Genomic DNA, 22848 nt, shown 5'->3' with positions numbered 1-22848 from the left:
TACATACATCAAATTTTTGGTATATCATATGTTTTAATTAATTTTTAATTATTTCAATACTATTTCATGATCCATATACACATATATATATAAGGGTTCTTTGCTACATTTTAGAAATTTCACTAAATAATTTCTGCATGGCCGTACCATATAAAAATAAACTTCTTTTGTTTGCACGTCCCCAAGGCTACGCAAAACGGGTGTTAAAAATATAATGAGTCGCCCGAACCGAAATAAAGATGCTTTTCAAAAGAGCCCTTGTACATATTTTATGACCAGTTCCTATATCCAACGGAACGTATAATACGAACTGTCAGAATGCTTATAACTTTTCATGGAAGTAATTGCAAATCACATACAATTTTCTATTTATAACAATACGTTATAAAAAGTACGTACGTTACGTAACAATACGTTTTGATTTTTAATCATTAATTATTTTATATAAAAGGCATTTACTAGATAAAGAAGGAGGTAAGTTTAATATATTACCTAAGTACCACAAGGCACGGGTCAGTAACCTTTGATACACAATTTCTTTTAACAAAATAATTAGCCCTGTACCTCGACATATCCTCGACTTAACTGAAATAAACGAAAACTGTCAACGGTAATGTTGTATGTGTAAATGTCTACTTTGCCTCTCACAAACACAAAAAATACAGCACGCACAAAACACACACTAAATACAATATTAAGGGGGTGATTCATAATGAAATTTGCAAATTTTGTAACAAGAACGTCTAAGACAAAATAGTACGAGAAAACAAATCTGCGGTGTCAATGAATTGTTACCCTGAACAAAATGTATAAAAAAGTATCTATTACAAGCAACCGAGATTACAAGAAAATAAATATTTAAATATTCTTCTAATTGGAGCAAGTTTGCGCATCTCAACCATGTTCTCAGGCATTTTTATAATACTATTATTTAAACAATTCACATTTCTTATTATATGGCAACCAATACGTGTAGTACACTTTTTTTTTAATAAGAGTTATTTTATGTATTCCAGCAAATGCACAGTGAAACATTAGCCCAAAATTGATAATTCCCAAACTAAAACAGAATTTCAATCATGTAACAATGAAATGTAAAGATAAAAAAGTAAGTTACGCAACACTCACACATACACATCGTTGTCGTAGGTCAAGATACGCACACACCTACACGGAGAGCAATGGACTCCACGATATCATTTTTCGCAAATACACATTTTTGTTATAGATAATATACCTTTCTCTTTCATAGCTCGATTGTGAAATCTATAGCTAGAACCTATACGGTATAATTTCCTTTAATTAAATATTTTTTATACATCGCTTTGCTTAGAACAATGGTTCTTAATTTGTGTACGATGTCACATAATATAATTTTAGAGCTACTATCAGTTAATTATTTTTGCAGTATAATCAACTCTAAGAATTATTTTAAGGGAAAACAAAATTAATTAAATCTATAAAGTAAAAGACATACTTCTCTACTTTGGAGGGGATATGTGTGTTACCTAGTAATTCTCATTTCTTTTTCTTACATTTCAATTACTCTCTAGTTATTATTTATAATCACAAATTCCGTCCCTCAAGATAAGACTTTGAATTATAATTATTTACTCAAAAGTCACAATTAAATCATAATAAATGCGCCATAACTAAGCACACCATTAAGCTGATAAAATGTAAATTTCGCAAAATCTCAAACCTAAAAAGAGAATAATATTTCTTCCGTTTGTCTAAACTCGTTCGGCGCGCGCGCCGCTTCCATGTAGGAGTGTTCTTCTATGTGTGCGTGTATACGCAAACTGTGCTTGTGTGCGTGCTTGTCTTAGGTTAGGGAGGTGATTGACCCCTCTCGTTTTGCAGACTCCCACTTTATTTTTATTATGGAGCACGTGGATAGAACTGCGCTTTTATTATTTCCCTTACTTATGGCATATTTTTAGAAACCACAGATAGCTTGGAGGAAATACCTCGTGTTTGTTTTAAAGTTCACCACACACTTTAATTATTGGACAATTGTCCGTTTATGATAACACAGTTTAGGGTTTATTAAATTGAAATAATAAGATTTAATTAACGAATTTTGCCTAAACAACTGAAATACTTGGAATTATGTCATACACATATTGTGGTAAACGACAAAATTAATACTTATTTTGTTTCAAAAACTTCCTGTTTTTTAGTATTCTTAATTAGTATTAAATCGACGTAGAGTCTTTAATTTTTGTATGAGGTCACTTGACAGAAGCATTGACAATAATCAATGTAAAAATGCAAGTTCATAGCTTTGATCGTGACCCGGGTACGCATGCATACTGCATGAAACTATTTAAAATTACAATCGAGTGCGATGCAGCGTATTTATAGATTAGATTATAATAACGGGCTCTTTCTTCGTTTTTTTATGAGGAAACTATAGGTTATAAATTATAATTACAAAAAAACTATAATAAGATTTTAAACGTTACAAGTAGGTACAGACTACAGAGAATAACAAATACAATAAAAACCCACTGCATTGGGCCGACTGCTAACTCTTTCACGCAACTCAATTAATACCCGAAAAAGGCCTAAGCTGTATATAAAAAGAATACCAGCTCTTACTAGGGTAAGCCGTACATGGCATTGTCTTCCTAATATACATATACATTTAGATTTAGATTTTTTAAATGAGCCGCTGTCTATCTAACCTACTAGCCTTGCGATTCTGTAACTCACTTTTCGAACACACACAGCGGTTTTCACAGCGGCGGACGATTTGGCATTCTGGTAAACAATAAACTACAAACTCCCTCCTTATCAGAATGCCAAATCGTAAAATGACTGCTTTGCGACTGATTTGAGTGCGACCGCCGCTGTGAAAACCGCTGTGTGAGTTCGAAAACTGAGTTACAGAATCGCAAGGCAGGCTTGTAGCAGTGTTGGCCTAATGGCTTCAGCGTGCGACTCACAATCCCTAAGTTTATAGGTTCAAACACGGCTGTACCAATGGACGTCCTCTCTATATTCACATTTAACACTCGCCTGTACTGTGGAGGAAAACATGAGGAAACCGGCAAGTCTTAGTGTCTAAATCGACAGCATGTCTCAGGGGAAGACTGATCACCTACTTGCCTATAAAACAAATGATCACCTGTTCCATATAAAACAATGTTTCTGAAATCTGAGACCCGGTCCTTAAGAGGTCTACCTAAATAACTGTAAAACTAAATCTCTTCAATGATATTTAGGTGCTCGACAAATCTTAAAGCTGCAGCATTTCCTCACTGTATTGCAAAAGAAATTGGCTTTGACGCAGTATTAGAAAAATATTACTACGGGGCGTGTAGTAAATAATTGCACGTTACGTAAACTATTGTCAACTATGTTTATACTACGACTCAATTTACGTATTACTAATAATTTATTATATAAAAAGCTGGACATTATCTAAGTCTAAAGTAAAATAGTCCTTTGTTTTCTTATCAGTTAGCCCTGAAGGTACGTTCGCCTTTTAAGAATCAATAATTATTTATAACGCTGATAAAAATATTGACGTTTTGATTCATATTTCTTCCACAAAGGGTATATATTTTTAGACTTTATAAAGACTTTTTGTTAATGAGAGCTTACGTTGCAATTGCTGCGAAATGTTAATGATCAAAAATCATGTATGATGGAATATATTATATAAAAAAACATATTTAGAGTGTGACTCACTACAACCTTTTTTTACGGTTATATTCTTTAATTATGCATTATTTACGAAGGTTTTTTTATAAACTTTTTGATATGTATCCACAATAATTGACATTAATGACTGTCTTCGAGATATTAAACTTAAAAGTAACTCAGCAACAATAAAGTCAAATACTACGGGGTTGAGATTAACGCGGGAGAACCAGTAATAATTATAACGTGGTCAATTGAACTTGTAATAATTATAACGTGGTCAATTGAACTAGTAATAATTAAAACTTGGTCAATAATTATTCTTGTAAGTGCTCGTTGGGTTCCTGTTCGTAGTCACCCTACACCTTTAATATTCTAGTCTAGAACACTATTACGCCACCATTGTTTAAAAAATTAACACGTACATTTTTATTTAGTACTGTTATGCTGTTACAGAGTTATGGCGCCCTTCACGGCTTATATAAATATTAATTAAACTACTTCAATAAAGTCTTTAAAGTTTTTGTTATTTATTATTGGACTTTTTTGTTGCTTATTTAATATCTACTGAGATAAGAACTCGCATTTCTTATTACATCACACATTAAAAAAAATATAATATATATAGTCTACATTATCGTTTAAATATTATATAAATTTGCAAAAAGTTTTTATATATCATTTTAAAAGCTCAGGTTTCAATCTCAAAGATAAAATTGCATTACTCTACGTTCGCTCGGTGTATAATTTTTATATTACGATACGTGACAGTCCCATTAGATGCTTATAACGGTGACCACACATTATATGTTTTACTTTTCAAGGAAAGTAATGTATAACATTAAAGGATTTGTAATTACTACACTTTATATATTTTTAAGATATATTCAGTTTCTTAGATTTCTATAAAAACTGAGTTAGGTCACATTACCTTAAATCTACTTGAATTGGAAATAATTTCATTTAAATTAGAGTAATTGCATGAATATACTACACCTTAAATATATAGTATACAGTGCGTTTAAAAAAAAATATGTTTACAAGTTATCGAAGTACATATTAAATAAGTTAACAGAAAATATATTTATTTACTATGTAAAACAATTCATCATTTTTCTATTATCCATTGTGCGATGAAATATGATAATATTATTTACACGTACTATTGTGTCAATTTTCACGTAACTCGATACTTCCTGTAAAACTAAAATGTATGGATACACTAAAGCTGTGTGTGTGTGCGTAGAAAGAAATGAGGTTATCTCAATGCGCTGTCATTGTTTGCGAATTGTGATATCTACGTAGTTGAAAAAGGAATAGTAAGTATTCTGATACAATTTTTATTATGGGTGACTCATAGTAAAGCTGACAGGGACAGTGTTACCGGCAACTAAGCTGTAGAGAAAATTTTACCTAGTTTTAAGAGATGCCAAGATATTTTTCAAGAAAAGAATGGGGTTTTAAATGAGTTTCATCTAATTAAGAGCTAAAATGGTGTTAAATTTAAAGTTACTTTTATAATATAATTTATCTATCATTAAAGAAAATTTTGATCTGTATTCAAATTTATATCTGAAGACCTCTTGAGAATTGTCAAATATCTCTCATATAGAAACAACGGTATCTCTCTTGAAACTAGTTGTTAGTGATTGATGTTCTATATAGCAAGCCGTATAGGAGCTAAAGGAGACGCTTTTCGTATTGTTTATGGTAGGAGTAACCTAATTTAATGAATTGGTTTGACAGAGACTGGTTGATTATAAAAAAAATATTTTTGAGACGATAACGGTCTTGACGTAGTATCCGGATTCTAAATTTAAAAAAGCTGGTCGTGCTGGTCTCATCTTCTATAACCTACTGTTATTTATACTGGTAAACTGACTAGTATTTTGAATATGGAACCTGGATGAGTGTACTTTCGAATATATTTTTATGAAAGTCTCTATACATCTTTGCTCTTCGCACACGAGCGCGCTCCGTTTGTTGACATAGGTCAGTGTCGGTACTTTATTACGCTTTTTATTCTATCCCACGCACACATGCACGTGTATCGATGTGTGAGTTATATTTGTGTGTGTGAAGGAATGCGATTACTCAGTGGTAGTATTTTCGTAGTATTTTTAGGTCTAAGGTTTTAATCAGCATTTTTCTTACTGGGGAATAACATGTTTATCATATTACTGCTATAGTATTGCTAAATTAAAACGCCCCAAGAAAATGATGCTTTTGACTCAATATCTAATTTACTGCGAGTTAAAATATAATTTAAAAAATATACAGCATCTAAATATCGCCATTGTTCAATTAGTAATTAGCTTTATCCTATTCGATTCAAAGTTTAGAGCCTATGAGGCAAAATTTTTATCTGTTTATTTATATATTTACATTTATATAAAGACAAATAACATAACACATAAATATATATGCAACGGGCGGCATTATCGCTAACAAGCGATCTCTTCCAGGTAACCCTAGTAAGGAAAAAAATAAAAAATAAATATGCTGGGTATAGTGCAAGAATTGCCAACCCTAATCTAAAATCATACAAAAAAATTATAAAATAAACTAAAAAGCCAATCTCACGGATTCATCATATGCGATTATTAGCTGTTGATAATGGAAAAGTTTCTGATCAAATATGGTTTCCATAAATAATGAAAATCTTCTAAAAAAACAGGTCTTCTTAATTTGGATACTTGGCAAAAAATAATTAGGTATAATTAATTTAGGCATTTGAATTAATTGCTACATACATGCTTTCGTGATAACGATCCGCTTTTTTAACGAATCGTCAAGTATAGATCCCATGTGAAAGTCAAATTGAAAATTCTAATGAAGCGCAAATTGATGTTAACATAAAGAACTCCATCTTAAATTGCTACAATTCCAATTAAAGTTACATAAAATTTAATTATTTTATAATTAAATTTATCTATAAAAAACACATAACCCTTCACCATATACGAAATGCAGTAAGTGACTATTTGTGTTTGGAAAAAGCATCTTTATAATTATCAACTTAAAGTGGCTAATTGCATACTAAAGTTTTGTTATAGGAAGTTACCTCGTGGGCGGTAGATGTAGATTGTTATCTTTTGAGAGGGCATGATATATCTTTCTCGCTCGATAGCCTACATTCCATGAGTATCCTATAATCATTGATTTTGTTTTTATCTAGTTACACTGATATATGTCATAGTTATGTTATAGATACAAAGTATTGCTCTATTGGTTGTAGATAAATAAATTTCTAATATCAACTTGAATATTTTTAGATTTCAGTTCGTAAAAAGGAATGACAATATACTTGCTAAGTCATAGACAATACATATTATTAAAAAGACAAAGAAGAAACATATTTATCAATGGCTCTACATACATCGCACATATAGAAAATTAACCAAAGAATAAAACAATTTTAAAGTAAATAAGAATAAAGATAAGAATACCAATATTATATTAAAGCATTATCTAACGTGTTATATAAATAAAAGTTATACAGCCAAGGCCTAAGTGCAGGAAATAAACATGTTTTTATGTTTTTATAATATTATCGACACTTATATGTTTATGCATTTCCTTGAATTGTTTGCGTATTATTAAAATTCTAATTTTAAACCTTAGTACTTAACCACAGAGCAGTTTCGCCTAGTTCCCTTAGACCGTTGGTTCGAACATCAGCTGAACACGAATGGACTTTTCTATCTATGTGCGTATTGTACTTGCTCGTGAAGGAAATCATCATTCTTGCCTAAGAACCAAAAAGTCGACGGCGTGTGTCAGGCAGAGGCTGATCATCTGCTTGCCTATTTGAAAAAAGATACCACGAAACAGATACAGAAATTTGCCTGTACTATATATAGCAACCACAAATTAAGAAAAAGAAAAAGCCAAAAGAATTTTCTTTCCATATTCGAAATTAGAAATCAACTACGTTAATCACAGATGGCTGAATAAATTGCCTTAAGAAAAATCAATGAAATAGTCGCAGATATAATAAGCCATTTATAAGACTTTATACTTTAAACAGATGTGTTGTTAGATAGTAAGGACCCACAAAAGATAAAACCTTAATCCCTAAGGATCTCTTTATGCTCTCTCTATGAATATTGGTAATTAAAAGCGGTCAAAACAACAGTAGACCACTCTATGGGTTGTTACTGTTGGACCATAGTGGTGTTGGGAATTAATAAGTAAAAGTAAATTATTATTTTTAAGTCATTTCGCTTATTGTATTCATATTACGTATTGTTTACGAAAGTCCAAGGTTTGAGATATGGATGAGTAATGTACTGCCTTGAACTGGCATAAAAACTCATTTTTATATTAAAGATATTGCGATTCTTGTTATTTATTTTTATTATCAGTATTATAAAGATACTTGCTAGTGCCCGTGAATCCGTTTTCATTACGACAAAAATATGTACAATTGGTACAAACCAAATACGTTTTAGTATTCTCTCGAAGGGCCACTTGACACACATTTATTTTCAACTAATACGATTCGTAATTATAACGACTGGTATTTATTGAACCGGGGCGTAGAAGACTACACAAGACAATTATTACATTTAATCATATTTATTATCCGACTTCAAAAAGTGATTCAGTTTGATCTATATTGTTGGAATTTAATGATAATGATGTAATGTAAATCTATTTGGGCTTTCCATGTGCTAAATTTAATATGTGTATATGTTTATTCATAAATTTATCAAAATTACTTAATAGTTTTGTAGATATCCATGCATTTCTAGAAGTATATAATATCTATGTATTATTAATGTAACGTTCACAGGTATTGATTTCGGTTTAATCTTTCTACATTTCTGTTTGTTGCTCAATTACTCTAATTATCGGTCTACACTTAGAGGCTTCAGAAGGTACATCGATGATTATTTTCGATATTTAAGGATCCTCCAACTACAAATAAAACGCTAAAACTTGTATCGATATATTTGCGTGTTGTTCCCACGAGAATGTAAGTGCGTGCTCCTATTTTAGAGGACAAATCTTTGTTTTTAATTTATTTTCGCATTATGTCATGTGGAACGTGGTGTAATGGTTGCAGCTCTATACAAACATTGTCTAAAAAACTTAGCGATTAAAAATAATGATATTTATTTCTTGACGTTCATAAGTGTACATTTTGTTACCTATATGAATAAATGATTTTTGAATTTTAAATCTCAAACAAAAACCTTGAAAAAATACAGAAAAAACATAATTATAACAATCAAATCAGTTTATCACACCATAACGTAAGTCAAACTAATTGTTTTACACCGTAGTAATTAGCTATTTTTACACCCCTTTTATTAAAAAATTGCCGGTGTGACGGGAAGTGATAAGTAGCTAATTGACAGTTTCACACCTGTGCGTTTGGCAAATCAGTCTTTTGAAACATATTGTTTAAATTACTTTATTGTTAGTATTGTAACCTCACAATATGACCATAAGTGTATGATTCATTGAGACTGTTAACCGTGGGCGAGGATTTGAAACCCAGGTTTTTTTAACCAAAGTATAAGTCCCCTAAAACGACGCATCAAAGAAGCCCTTGTGGTCACGCTCTTCTGGAACAATGAAAATCCATATGGCAACGAAAAAGTGGACAACGTGGTGGGAGACGGGCGAACATTCTCCGTCTGTCCCATCCCCTACCATCTCTCTGATGAGTAACCATGAAAGAAAACGCGAGGAGACCGACATCCTATAAGGTCAAAAACGCATAGATTTTTACATAAAAACACCCTTGCAGACATTTGCTTTAAATAAAAAATATTAATCAGCTATTATTATTATTACTTATGTTTCGACTCTAAGACCAGTGCATAATTATAATAGAAAAAAAAAGACAGACATACAGATTTCTTTAACTTAAGATAATTTTAAATAAATTATTTTATTTTCAAGACGATATAAATTTTTACATTACACACTGACGTCTTCATTGTGAACTTGACTCAATTTCCGTTGAGGTCGCGACATTTTACGACGCTGTTTCTTTTTTTATCTTCACATTTTTAACTTTTCCCGACCCCGATACTGGGTCAAGTATTTAGTAATTTTATCGCCGTCACATACAATTTTATGTATGATTAATATTTTTTAGGATATCATCTTTCGCTTAACGTAAAAAACTTTTAGGTTATTATGACTCAAAGGAGTATTTTTTAACATTTGGTGAAGGACAAAAATTGTGTAACGGAGGATTGATTAATTAGATTGAATGATTAATTGGTATGTGACTGGTATTATACCAGAAACATTTACTATATACGCTATATACAGTATGCTTAACACTTGCACTGAGCAGTAGTGGCCTAGTGGCTTCAGCGTGCAACTCTCATACCTGAGGTCGTAGGTTCGATCTCCGGCTGGATGGACTTTCTTTCTATGTGCGCATTTTAACATTTCCTGGAACGGTGAAGGAAAACATCGTGATTAAACCATGTCTTAGACCAAAAAAGTCGACGGCGTGTGTCAGGCACTGGAGGCTGATCACCTACTTGCCTACTAGATTTAAAAAAGCTCATGAAACAGATTCAGAAAACTGAGGCCTAAAGATGTTGTAGCGCCACTGATTATTTTTAACACTTGCAGTGTCCACAATTCCCTTCCATCCCAATTTATTTTGTCTATAATAAAAAACTTTTTCTTCTTGATTTGATCAGACAAATATGTTTAATATTATAACTAATTCCTTTTAGCTACATCAAAAAATTCCATTTGATCACGATATAAAAATCTTGTTAAAGTGAAGAAGGGTTCGGGCCGTTTTTCTTAATAGAGCGTTAATGCTCGCTCGCCGGACAATTTGTGAGAAAAATTATAGCCTCCGCATATTTCACAGCCCAGGGGTGTAAAGGCGTGTTTTATCAAACACTGTGCAGTGTGCACACAACTTTACTTGCAAGGAATTATAAAATAAATTTAAAGTCAATTTCTATAGTAAAAAAAATGTGTGCGTGTACTAGGTGTACACACGTAAGAAGTGAAACTTCTTTATGACCTTATTTTACGAAAAATGATCATGCAACTTTAGAGAAATTGGTTAAATAAAGTTAAATTAGATAAAGTTTAACAAAAGGCTTTTATTATCATAGATATACAAATACAATTACTTAATTTTAACTTATTACTACTAAGATTATTACAGAATTTCATCAATTGTAATAGAATTATTACTATCATTGTTATCGTTATTATATTTTTGTTATTAATGGGTTCGAATCTCTTCGGATCAACCGTGGTAGGGACAAGAAAATGATGGCGCGTAACCGAAAAATGTTACGGTAATTTTTTCCAACGCTGATAAAGAAGTTTGACTTCAAAAAGCAACATGGCGCGTAACCGAAAAACGTGACGATTTGCTACAAAATTTCTCCCATACGTCGATAAAGAAGTTTCACTTCAAAAATCGGTAGTTAATAATTACACTTATGATGTCATCATCATGATGAGATGACCGTAACCTCCGCGGCCCAGTTGATGGGGCAGCTTCTTCAATGCGTTTTGTGGTGTAACTCCTTCTGAATCAAACTCGGCCATAAGCGATCACAGCTGGGGCACCTTCTGGAAGGATGCTAGAAATTTTTAAATATAGCTTTCTTTTAAAATTCTAGCGGGTACCTAAAGCTGTTAATTTTTTACGTCGCTAATTACTGAGGGAGGCGCTGAGCGATCATAGCGGGGATTTTTATAAATGATTCCATTTTAAATAACAAATGAGGTTTAGTTTTTATTACTTTTTCCGATTTTTTTAAGTTGTATGACAAGTTTTTTAGTATTTACTGACATGATAATGACAACTATATTGAATTAAAAACGATATATAGAATATATGTATCATTATATTTTAGGATAATTTGTCGTTCTAAAAACTTTAATCAAAATAATATTGTTACGTAAAAGCTTACCTAGAAATGTACTTAGGTATACAACCAATATTTATTTAGCTAGCAACACCATTAACAAGTATTCGTTCTCTTCCGGGCTCTGAACCTTAGACCCCGCATCATACCGTATCAAAAGCATAAATTCTTTACAATTTCTTCGTTGCGTGATCAAAGCGTCTAGTTCCACTTTCTAGCACGCGTGAAAGGGCTACACTACAGGCCAAATTAATACAAACCAATAAGAAAGGAAACTAAGTCTAAAAAAAGGTCGGCTTATTCTTAAACATCTATGTCGATTTTCATAAATATTAATTAAAAAAGGCGTGGTTCTATGAAGTTTAATAATTTAAATTAATTTACTAAAATTGATCACGACACATTTAAAAATAACATAACTATATTAGGAAAACTTGGATTGGGATCCCAAAACAAATAAAGGGAATTTACCTCATAAAAATATTTTCCTCTGTTTTGTAGTTTTGGGGAGACACAAGAACAATTCTGTTAATTAAGATCCAATCATAAATTACAGAAAATAACAATAACAAAATAGCCACATTTAGCTACAAATCTGGTTTTCCCTATTATTTACTGAAAAATAAAGTGATTAGGACAGGAAGCGGATAATTAAATTTATAAAGTTCATTTAAGTTGATTTAATAAATGTTTACGCTAAGTTTTTCCTTTAACTGGGGCAAAAATAATTAATCATAGTACTCATGGGGCATTGGTTAGTGACACACGTCTCTAAAAATGTATAGTGATATGTGGGATTTTAACCTATTTCATAATGCTTTATTACCACAGGTAGGTACTTAAAATTTTTGTATTCAACACATTAGTAATGAGGAAGGATTTTTTTGTAATTATGTAGCATTTTACATAGATTGTCTCAACAATTTCTACTGTTACTTAACGAAAAATAACAGTGATACGTTACTGTTTTTACGACTTGGAGTGTACAGATTGCGTGCCGAAAGTCGTTTCTTTGCAATCGCAAGAAACTGGGGGTTTTCAATAAATATAGCTAAGCGTATAGTTAGAGAAGATTAGAACTGACTCGTATATTTTGTAATGAATATTTCCCTGTTTTAAATTTTTAATATTGCATAAGCTTTGAAAGAAATCGTTTATAATTTGAGCGTCGGTATAAAGTACAATTAAGTAATGTTTTAATAGCAAAGTTGTTAATTTAAAAACCTATTAATTAAATAGACAATTTTTTAAAATAACTTGTTTACAGCTGATTATAGCTATTATAAATAATTAAAGATGTATTATTATTAAAGCTTTATTAATCCATACAATAATTGGTTAGTTTGCATTGATGTATAATAGATGTAAAACAAATAAAAAACTAATATTGGTTAGGTATACTGTTATCTGGCGCCACCTTTTGAAGTGTACCTTGAAGAAAAATTTGATACAAGATTTTTTTCAGTGTATTATTTCTTTGCACTGTCATCTACTGATACAATTTTTATGAGCTTAGAATGCAAAAGACAATACAATGTCTTGCAAGTGTATGCGACTTGTATAGTGTGAATAACAAAAATAATTATGAAAACTGGCAGTGAATCAAAAGTCTGTATAATTTAACCATATCGCGATGCATTATTTCTTTGGGGTTAAATTATAGGACTATTTGTGAAATCTAACACTCACACGTTATGGCGCTTACTCATGGTAATTTGATGCGATTTTGTGAAGCAAAAACATTCTAAACAAATATATATGCTATTAATAACTTGATTTACTTTATAAGATGGTATACATAAACGTAAGAATAATGGCATAGATTATGTTATTTATAATAACCATAGAGTGCAGTGTCTAGACCATCTTTGGCGCCTTTACCACAGATCGTATCATTGAAAATTTTTTATATACATATATGACAGTTTATAAAAAAGTTATTTTTTCGAAATTTATAAAATACTGCCGCTACTAAATGTTTTATTTTCACTGTCTAAGGTAGATAATTAATTAAATTACGTAATACAAAAAGCGAACAAAAATGTTTCTTTGTCTCAACTTAAAAGTTTCAAGTAGAATAATTAAGTTTGGAAAATTTTAAAGTTGACGATAAAATGTTTTGTGAAAGCAATTTTTGTTTGTAAGTTTTGACTTTAGTTAATTAATTTAGAGTGCTAAGTGTGAGATTCGTGTCTAAAATAATGCATTTATTAACTATTGTAAAGCAATTTAATTTCACAAAATTAGTATGTACAACAGAAAAATTACAAGGAAACAAACAATTCCATTTGACACCGGCTAAAATATATATTTTTTTACTTTTTCCTTCCTCAGTTGATACAATTTTATTAACTGTGTTAATTAATTGCACAATTATAGTTTCCAAATGTTCATATTATTAGTGTATTTTAGGGTAATGTACCTTAACTTAGAGACGGAAGTAGGTAGGTAGATACTTGGGTAAAATAAAGTGACATCCAGAAATAACGGAAAGTTCTGGCTCCTGCTTATAGTTCTTATCGGACTTTAGATAATTTTAATACTACCCTCGATTTAACTCAAGTTTTAGACGCTCCTACAAAATCCATCTTATTATCAATTTCCAGTGTTAGAAGCTCTCCTCACTACTTAATTAAAAATCTAGTTTATCCATACAAATTTCAATAACCGAGCAATAGATTTCTAGACGTTACCAAGTCCCTGCATACAAAGGGATGATGTAACTAAAAGCCATATATTTTCAGATCTTCATGCACAAGAACGCAATGCAGATGCATGCGAGAGAACTCCAGCGAGGGTTAGGAGGGGAAGTCAAGCCTCACCAGTGCCAGCAGTGTCTCAAGTCCTTCAGCTCCAACCACCAGCTGGTCCAGCATATCAGGGTCCACACTGGAGAGAAGCCGTACAAGTGTTCCTACTGTGATAGAAGGTTCAAGCAGCTGAGTCATGTGCAACAACACACAAGATTACATACAGGTTAGTAGTTTCTATTATTGTTGGCAACATTTTGTTATAGCCGAACGTATTAATATATTTGTACTATAAGAACTGTAATATCGACAAAATATATGGTAGTCTGTATTAAATTACCTATTATACCTATTTGGACAAACGTCAAGTTTAAAAAAAAAAAAAAAAAACAGAAATAGTTCCATATTTAAATTACATTTCCTTCCGCTATTCCAACTCTTGCAAGTTCTACATTGCAAGGACTACGTAGGTTTTCTACAGATAATAAAATTTGTTGAATACTCATAAATTAACTTTTGGACAAGAAATGGAAATCTTTTTTATAAGTGACGGGTTTGTAGGTGAGATATTTTTTTAATAAAAACTTTTTAAACGTTTCAAAAGGGATGAAACTTTGTAAATTAGTGAAATATTTTCTTCACTCGGACAGTCTTTGTCTTGGCTTTTTAGGGTACCGTGGTAAAAACTAAAGTTTTACCGTAACTTTAACTCCATTTTGCACTAAACCGTTTGCGTTATTTAGTTTGGAATAGCTATAAATGCTTTATGGGATATTGCATTTAATATGAAGGCTAACTATTTTGTCACTATGTGGTTATTTTCTAAGAAATATATAAAAAATATCCTTAAATAAATTCATTAATACTGCATAATTGCGATGTTGTCATATTTAATTCTACGTATAATTTGTTACACTATTAAGTTAAATTTTTAACATTAATGCGTTGTTAGCATGCAACGATTTTATTTAAATACGGAACCCTTAGCTTATGTAACAAACGTCAAGCCAAGCCAATCTTTTCGAGAGGAGTTTAATATCGAGTTTTGGCTCTGCGAAGCGGAAGATCTCAAAGAAACTTGCCACCTGACGTTTTTATCTTGACCGTTTGTAAAATCCAGCTTTAATTGTTTTTTTTATGTAATCTTTAACTACTTTTGGAGGTTTTTATAAGGTACGATTTCCCAATATATAAAAGATAATAATAGAATATGTATACTATAATCAGCTGTCATAACATGCACTTTCTAGTGTACCAAATGTATCAAATGCTAGTTCATCCGCCATATTTAATTGTGAAGTATTCTTTTTTTAAATTCAATATTTGTTTTTTATATAAGCTAGGATCATTACAGTAATGTCAATACTAGGATTGTCTATGGAATCTATTTTTCATAAATTCTAACAAAGAATTCTCGAAACTACAAATTATTGAGGGAGTTTTTCAAGTCCACCCCACAATTTTCTTCGGCTTCGGTAATTGTCGACAATTTGATATGTCGTGTTATTAATGTTACACATTTACAGTAGTAAATATTGCTTTATTTTATTTACTCAGATCGCGCCTGGCTTTCCTTATATTTAAGGAGGTACCTATATGTTCATAATATTTTTTTATTGAACAATCCAAACAAAATAATGTTGGTATTATAGATGTTGATATGTTAAATATACCACGTTTTTTTTGAAAAATGTTTAACATATAAAAAAATCTATAAACCATTCTAATAATAATATTCCAATAAATTTAATTTTACCTATGTTCCCTGTGGAATGTGTAAGTATTATTATATTATGTTATAATATATATTATATTATGAGTTGGGATACTATATTTCTATACCAAGTAAAATAAATTGTTCACACCAAAAAGTCACTTCGTTTGAATAAATTGCCATTTAATTAAAGACCTTGCAAAATGTCACAAAGTCACCACCTTCCGTCAGGTTGTCATGTGTGGACATTAAACTGACAATAATGACAATTAAAAAACCTCATTACGCACTACCTACCAATCATTCAACCATAGATAAATATTTAATTACTGGCAACTTTAGTATTGTTCGATTAAAAAACGTGGGAATAGACAACATGTTCCATTTTCGTAGTCTGTACATTTTTTATTCATTTGTAAATCGGTTCAAACCATTTCTTTTATGTTATCGTATAACGCGTTTATTAAATTTTAAAATACCAAATTTTTACGTAATTATAAAACGTTATTAAAACAAATTATTATAAGCAATTCTGGTGGCTACAAAATAATTGCTCAACAAAAGCTCATAAGATTTTATACAAGGCGTTCGCACTGTAATTTGTCCATAAGTATAATTTAATTTAATAGATGTTGTACAAAAACATTCGTTTATATTTGCGCAATAGGCTAACAAATAGCTAACCTTTAGAGCGCGTAAAAACAAGCAAATTTAAACTAACGTAGGTGTGAAAAAAGTTAGAAATAGAATTATGCACATAGTAATGCCGGTAACGCCCATCGGAAAAACACGTAAACGAATTTTTTCTCTAACACGTATTCTACGTTCGAATGCCACGCGGGGATTGGCCGCCGCGCGCTCTAAAGCTGGCCATTGGCTAATTTTTTTTCCCGCTTTTCACGTACACGGTCGAGCCAGTTTTTTTTCGTGGAAACTTCGGCCAATGGAACGCGCGTAGTTTTAATTATAAAAGTTGTCTGACATATGGAACTATAAATTGTCTATAAATGTGGTTATAAAAACGTGACGCAACGATTGCTTATTTCATTAACATTAAGTTGTTTATTGCTAATGTAGTTTTATGTTTATTTAATAATATCATTAAGCAGAGGTTTTACGATTTTATTTTATATAGCGGACGCTTATAACTTATTGTAGTTGTGTTGCACAGTGAAATTTTAATATATTAAAAATATTACAAACCACGTCTTTCCTTGTACGAATTCTTAATTTAAACCAATGTCAGTTTTACAAGTAGATTGAGTTAATATAATCTATATCTCTTTATTCTACAATATTTTTTTATCTGTTCTACCTAGCAGCTATAATCTTCATTTATTTTCGCGCGGGAAATAACTCGATGCGATCTGTTTTATAATGGGCGGTCAGTTTAAATTTGGAATTCCAAAGACGTATTCCGTATGCCGCGATGCGTTCATGTTTTATTAATTCTAGTTTATTTTAGATGCACTGTAATTTTGGCTTGTGAATTTGATTTTAAATTCATTTTAAGTAAATATAATAATGATATTTAAATTGGAACTTGTTATTACATCAAGTGTGTTTTATTACGTACTTCAACTAATGAATTTATTTTAAGTTAATTCTTGGCTTTATTCCTCCAATTACGTCATAATTAGGATTAAGTTATCAGTGACATTTTGTCTATCAATGTATTCTTTTAAACTGAAAGACGACACATTATTAAAATTTATATATTAACTAAGGTATTTTGTTTCACGAGGTTCTCGGAATTCATATTCGTATTAATATTATAAAAGCAGATTGTGTTTTGTTTTTAGCTTTCTTTGTTTTATACGTAAACCATTTTATATAATTCTTTTCATCCAACATCAACGTAAGCTCGGCATAATGTACCGCATCTCATTATACATAATGTGAACTATAAAATGTATATAGTCAAAATGGTTGGTCCGGCAGTCATCGCGTCGCTGATTCTATCGATTTTCACCCCACCCCTTATGTATCCCAAAGTGGGGTGGGTATGTCACGCTGCATTATAGTTTCGCGATTTTTGGTCAAAGCTTTACTATATTAATTAATGTAATCCCTTGGTACTATCGTTGTCTGATCACAATTTGGTCGATCATTTAACTTTATAGACTATATTTATTTATTAAAAGAAATTATCTCTCATACATAGTCTTTATAGTCCACGACTTTTCTCGAGTTAAATAACAAGGAATAATATATTGGTACTGTTTATATAGATGTATAATGTAGGTTATTGACCTATGGTTTCTAATCTATGGTTCCCCAGCTTACCAACACGTTTTAGTACTCTCAAAATTATGTAATACACTTGCTCTATATTGATTTCAAAATAAGAAATCGGAGTTTGATACATACTGTGGCGTCCGCTACAACTACCGTAGCCTTCAGACTAAACATAAAATCCTTTTTTTTTGGTATTTCTTGCTATCTTATATCTAAAACCTAAAAATAATACAGACGTACGGATTTTGTAAAATAGGATTTATTTAAAATTGAGTAAAAACTTTTAAGATTTGTCTTAAAACTGGCCAATGCGAAAAGTTATCTCATTTAAGGGTGAAATTAAGGAATTGTATACGCTTCAATGAATACGAAAGTAATATGTAAAATTTCAGTAGAATTTATCGGGTAATTTGATATCAGAAGCGTACCTTTCTTGCCATTAAATTATATTTAACTGTGTTCGTATAGTAAAGTTCTCCATATAATAATAATAACCTTTTATTTTTTATACCTTTTGATTGATAGATTTAATTACATTTATGTTACTATCACCTCATTAATTCCTAGAAGCTCTTTTCTGGCAAAGTCCTCCTTCAAATCTGCCGTTTCTGTCTGCAATATGCCTCTCTCTGTCATGTACCTGATGTTTCCAAAACCTGATCTATCCACCTTCTAAATTGTCTTCCACTTATTGTACCTTGGGCACCAGTTTTATACTTTGTTCCTCCATTTTTCTGTTTATCTTGACTTGATAATATATGGGTAGGTAAAAAAATATTAGTATATTACTTAAGTGGTAGACTTATATGCATAACATATAGACAAAAACATACTTCTCACTTTGTTGACTCAAAACACTTATACCATTTAAAAAAAGCTCATCATCAAAGTCTCATTATTCCTGTGACCAAAAGACACAGCCACTTTTCTAGCTTTTCTAGCTCTTTCTACTAATTTCTATCTATATATAGCCACACAATAATGGTTTCCAGATCATCTCTTCAAATGAAGAGATGATGAAATGAGAGGAAATCCTCTCTACCTCTTTTCTCGTGAATCCCATTCGATAGTGATTCTTGTACATTTTTGATTTGCTCTTACTCTTGACCATCAACAATTTAGCCTTATTTTTTTTACATCTGTCTACGCTCTACCCCATTTCTCAGATCATTAAGAGTTTTTAATATATTGATGTGTTAAACAAAGTCGGGCAGAGTTGGATATTATTTCTAATCACTGTATAACAAAATGGTCGTCCCATTAATATTTCAATATAATATTTAGTGTTGGATATTGCGAATAACCGCGCTGTTGCGGTAAACACAAACGCATTTCCTTTAAATTATTTAACTAAGCGATATGCACGGGACTCATACATTATTTTGCTTAGCAATTAGCCTAATTGACCGTATCATTTAAATTAGGTTTGTTACTTTTCGGTATTCATAATTAACACTATATAGTTTAATTAATAAATAAATTGCTTTCCAAAGAATGTCTTGAATGATCGTTCATACGATTTAAAACTACTTTGGAAATTGCTGTGCATAACAAATATGCTTAGGGATTGATAAATAAACTTTTTAGTGGTGTACATAGAGAGACATATATCTGACCGAAAGATAGTGTATATCTATCATGTTCAATCCTCGAATACTGACAGAACTACATCAGAATTCATACAAAAACGTCGGGTTTGCTATCGGTATTGGAAGTTACAAAGTAATGCCCCTGTTTGTAATTTTTATCTAAGCTAGACCATTCCGTTAAGCTTCTAGAAGTTACCATACTTCTATAGGTTGCGTTTAGGCCCAGAATCATACGGATATTTTTGTCAGTAAATTAGACATAATATATTGTCTTTGACGTTTTTGTAAATACTAACGCCTTTTTTATAACTGTAGGACATGACTTGCTCTATTTGGTTTTTAAATTATTCTATAGCCTATAAGTTGTAATTTAGTATTCAAGAATTAAGGGTAGTTTTGGAGTCCATTCTATGTAAATCAAACAAACCTTCTTTCTCATAATATTAATGTAGATAAAATAACGTGTAGTAACATAATATAATAGATTTCAATATGATTGTAAATATTTTACATGATATTTTAAACTTTATAATTAAAGCATAATTTTTGCATTACAAGTCAGCCATTTTTCATCCTTTACCTACACTTATGGTAAGCCCCAAACCCCAAGAATGAGGGGATAATGAAGTTTAGTCCCTCGGGGAATTTACGTAACTCAAGCACGTAATCCATCTTATCATTGAAAAATTTTTAATGGAAAAATTTGTCCGGGTGAAAGAAATCCATCCCAATGGGAATCTAGAAGGGTTTTCTTATGTACTAAACTAGCATTCATTTTGATTTATATAATAGTATACTAAAATAAAGGTGCTTAACGATTTTAAGAAATCGTGCATACTTATGTATGCAATAAGCTTTTTCATGTTTCGTTTTTTATGTTTGATTCATTCCTCTTTCAAATTAGTTGACACAGATCTGCACCTCAGTCCTGAGACCATTTTTAAAGCTAAACATATTATCTGTAGCTAGATTAAACAAAATAACAAGTGGACAGTTTTATTAATATCAATAAATGCACGGGCATTTTGTTGCCAATTTACTATTTCAAACATTTAAATTTCGAATGTGAAATTCCATTTCAACTTTTTTTTAATGGAGTCTAATTTGACAGTACGATTTAACAACGTCAAATTTTCACTATTACAAACTTTTTGCTGTCCAAATCCATTGTTAACTCCGAAGCTTGTTGTAAAACTGAATTTGAACTCATACATTTTTGTCTGAAATTAAATTGAGTTGCATACTTTTGTTTTGCATATGTTGCTTGTTCCAAGTTATTTATTTTTGGTTGAATTATCTGACTTTATGATGAAATGCATTCCAAGTTAAAGTTATTATTAAAATAATTAATTTTAATCAATGAACATATTTAAAATATCCACGAATGGCGTAATAGTTATAGAATTTGATGTTTCACTTAACACAAAAATATTTTAGTATTTTAAATTATTCATTGAAATAACAATCCACCTATAAAGATCGCTAGACAGAATTCGCGCACTTAAAATTAATTAAAAAACAACTGACGGCCGCCATTCTTTTGTTTTTCAATAATAACCCTTGCTTTTCTTTCTGAGTGTTCTGTTATCAATAAGTTAAAAGTATTTTTCAAATTTTCTTTCTCGCCAAAGGAATTTACAGTCGCAACTTTTAAAATAAATAAATTGAAATTCGAACCGATAACTTTCTATTAAGGTGACCTTCAGTAGCCCCAAAATTCAGCGGTTTAAATCTTTTATTAGATATCATCAATTACACACATTAATTGCCATAAATGTATTACTACTAATATTTAGAATCTTCTTTAAAAAAATCTTTATCAACAAGTAAAATGTCAAATAGAACATGGTGAGATAATGAAAACGGAACAAAATCTCAGAGGCACCGAGGCTCGCTAATTTGTGAGCAAACACTGTTCAAATCAAATAAAAACCGATCACGCGAAACAACCTTTTTTCCATCTCACCTCGAAATAGGCTTCGGTTCACAGACTAAATGCTTTGATACTTTTTTCTGAATCTTTATTTGAATATTAACTTAGAATGACGTATGAAACAATAATTTACGAAAAACTATTGAAATTTTACAATTGTCTTGTAATTTCGACACATTTTAAAACGCTGTAAAAGCGTTGAGAGCTATTTTAATATAAAAATACAGTATTATTTTAAAAACATATAAAATAAATAGAATATCAAACAAGTTTTAACAAAAACAACTCAGGTCTTTGTATTTAATCATGTCTCTTATAAATTTTTAAGTAACTAAGAGTTCTGCAGCCAAAATAAAGTACCAAGTGTATTTGTCGCACAATACCATGCCCTCTTTCTGAGGGTTGAATAAAGAAGCGTCTGTATGAAAAAAATCACAAAAAGATAAGGGAGGGAACTCGGACCAATCATGGAAATTACGTCTTCCAATGGACGAATTTGTTTTCAAAAGCTCCGTTTTCTTGATTGTTGATTTATTTAAATGTAAATTGTTTTTTCACGAGTTCGTTCATTTGTAGTGGCAATTTTGTAACTTAATTTTGCTTATAATGGTTGTTAAAAACCAACATTTAGGGTCTGTTTCACAATGTACGGATAAGTTCCACATAAGTTCCAAATTAGCTATTTATTACTTATTGGTAGGTTATAAACACTATTGTTGCGTTTCACGACTGTCAGATAGCACTATTCGTCACATAAAGTCCATCATAAGTATGAGTCCGATGAAGTGTCAAATAGCACAATTTATCTTCCAAATAATTTATGTGTTGCATAGCTATTGGGTACTTTATCTATACATTGTGAAACAGACCCTTAATGTAACAACTAAGTATTGAATAAAACATTTATAAAATAACATTTAATATAATAAAAGATACGTTACCAAAAACTATCCGTTTTCTAAGATTATTGTCGATCTAATTTCTGAGGAAACACAAATGGTAATATAATGGTCTATAATGTATACCCATAGGCATAGACAAAAGATGATTAAACACTCTGCCCCCCTTGTGAAGCACCCGGGGCCACAGATGTCGT

The 22848-nt window shown here is 31.0% G+C and overlaps 1 protein-coding gene across 17 annotated transcripts in view; it reads left to right on the top strand.

Annotated features, from left to right (window-relative positions):
• LOC125057515 (zinc finger protein 358-like) overlaps nucleotides 1-22848 on the top strand; it is a 93468-nt gene that overhangs the window by 49527 nt on the left and 21093 nt on the right. For all 17 annotated transcript variants that reach the window (XM_047661247.1, XM_047661262.1, XM_047661260.1 and 14 more), the window contains one exon: nucleotides 14273-14504. In XM_047661247.1, coding sequence (XP_047517203.1) covers nucleotides 14273-14504 — 232 coding nt within the window. The remainder of the gene's footprint in view (nucleotides 1-14272; nucleotides 14505-22848) is intronic.

The sequence above is a fragment of the Pieris napi genome, chromosome 16 (genome assembly GCF_905475465.1).
Source record: "Pieris napi chromosome 16, ilPieNapi1.2, whole genome shotgun sequence".
Classification (NCBI taxonomy): domain Eukaryota; kingdom Metazoa; phylum Arthropoda; class Insecta; order Lepidoptera; family Pieridae; genus Pieris; species Pieris napi.
The sequence above is the reverse complement of the archived record's forward strand: the minus strand, read 5'-3'. Positions and strand labels throughout refer to the sequence as shown.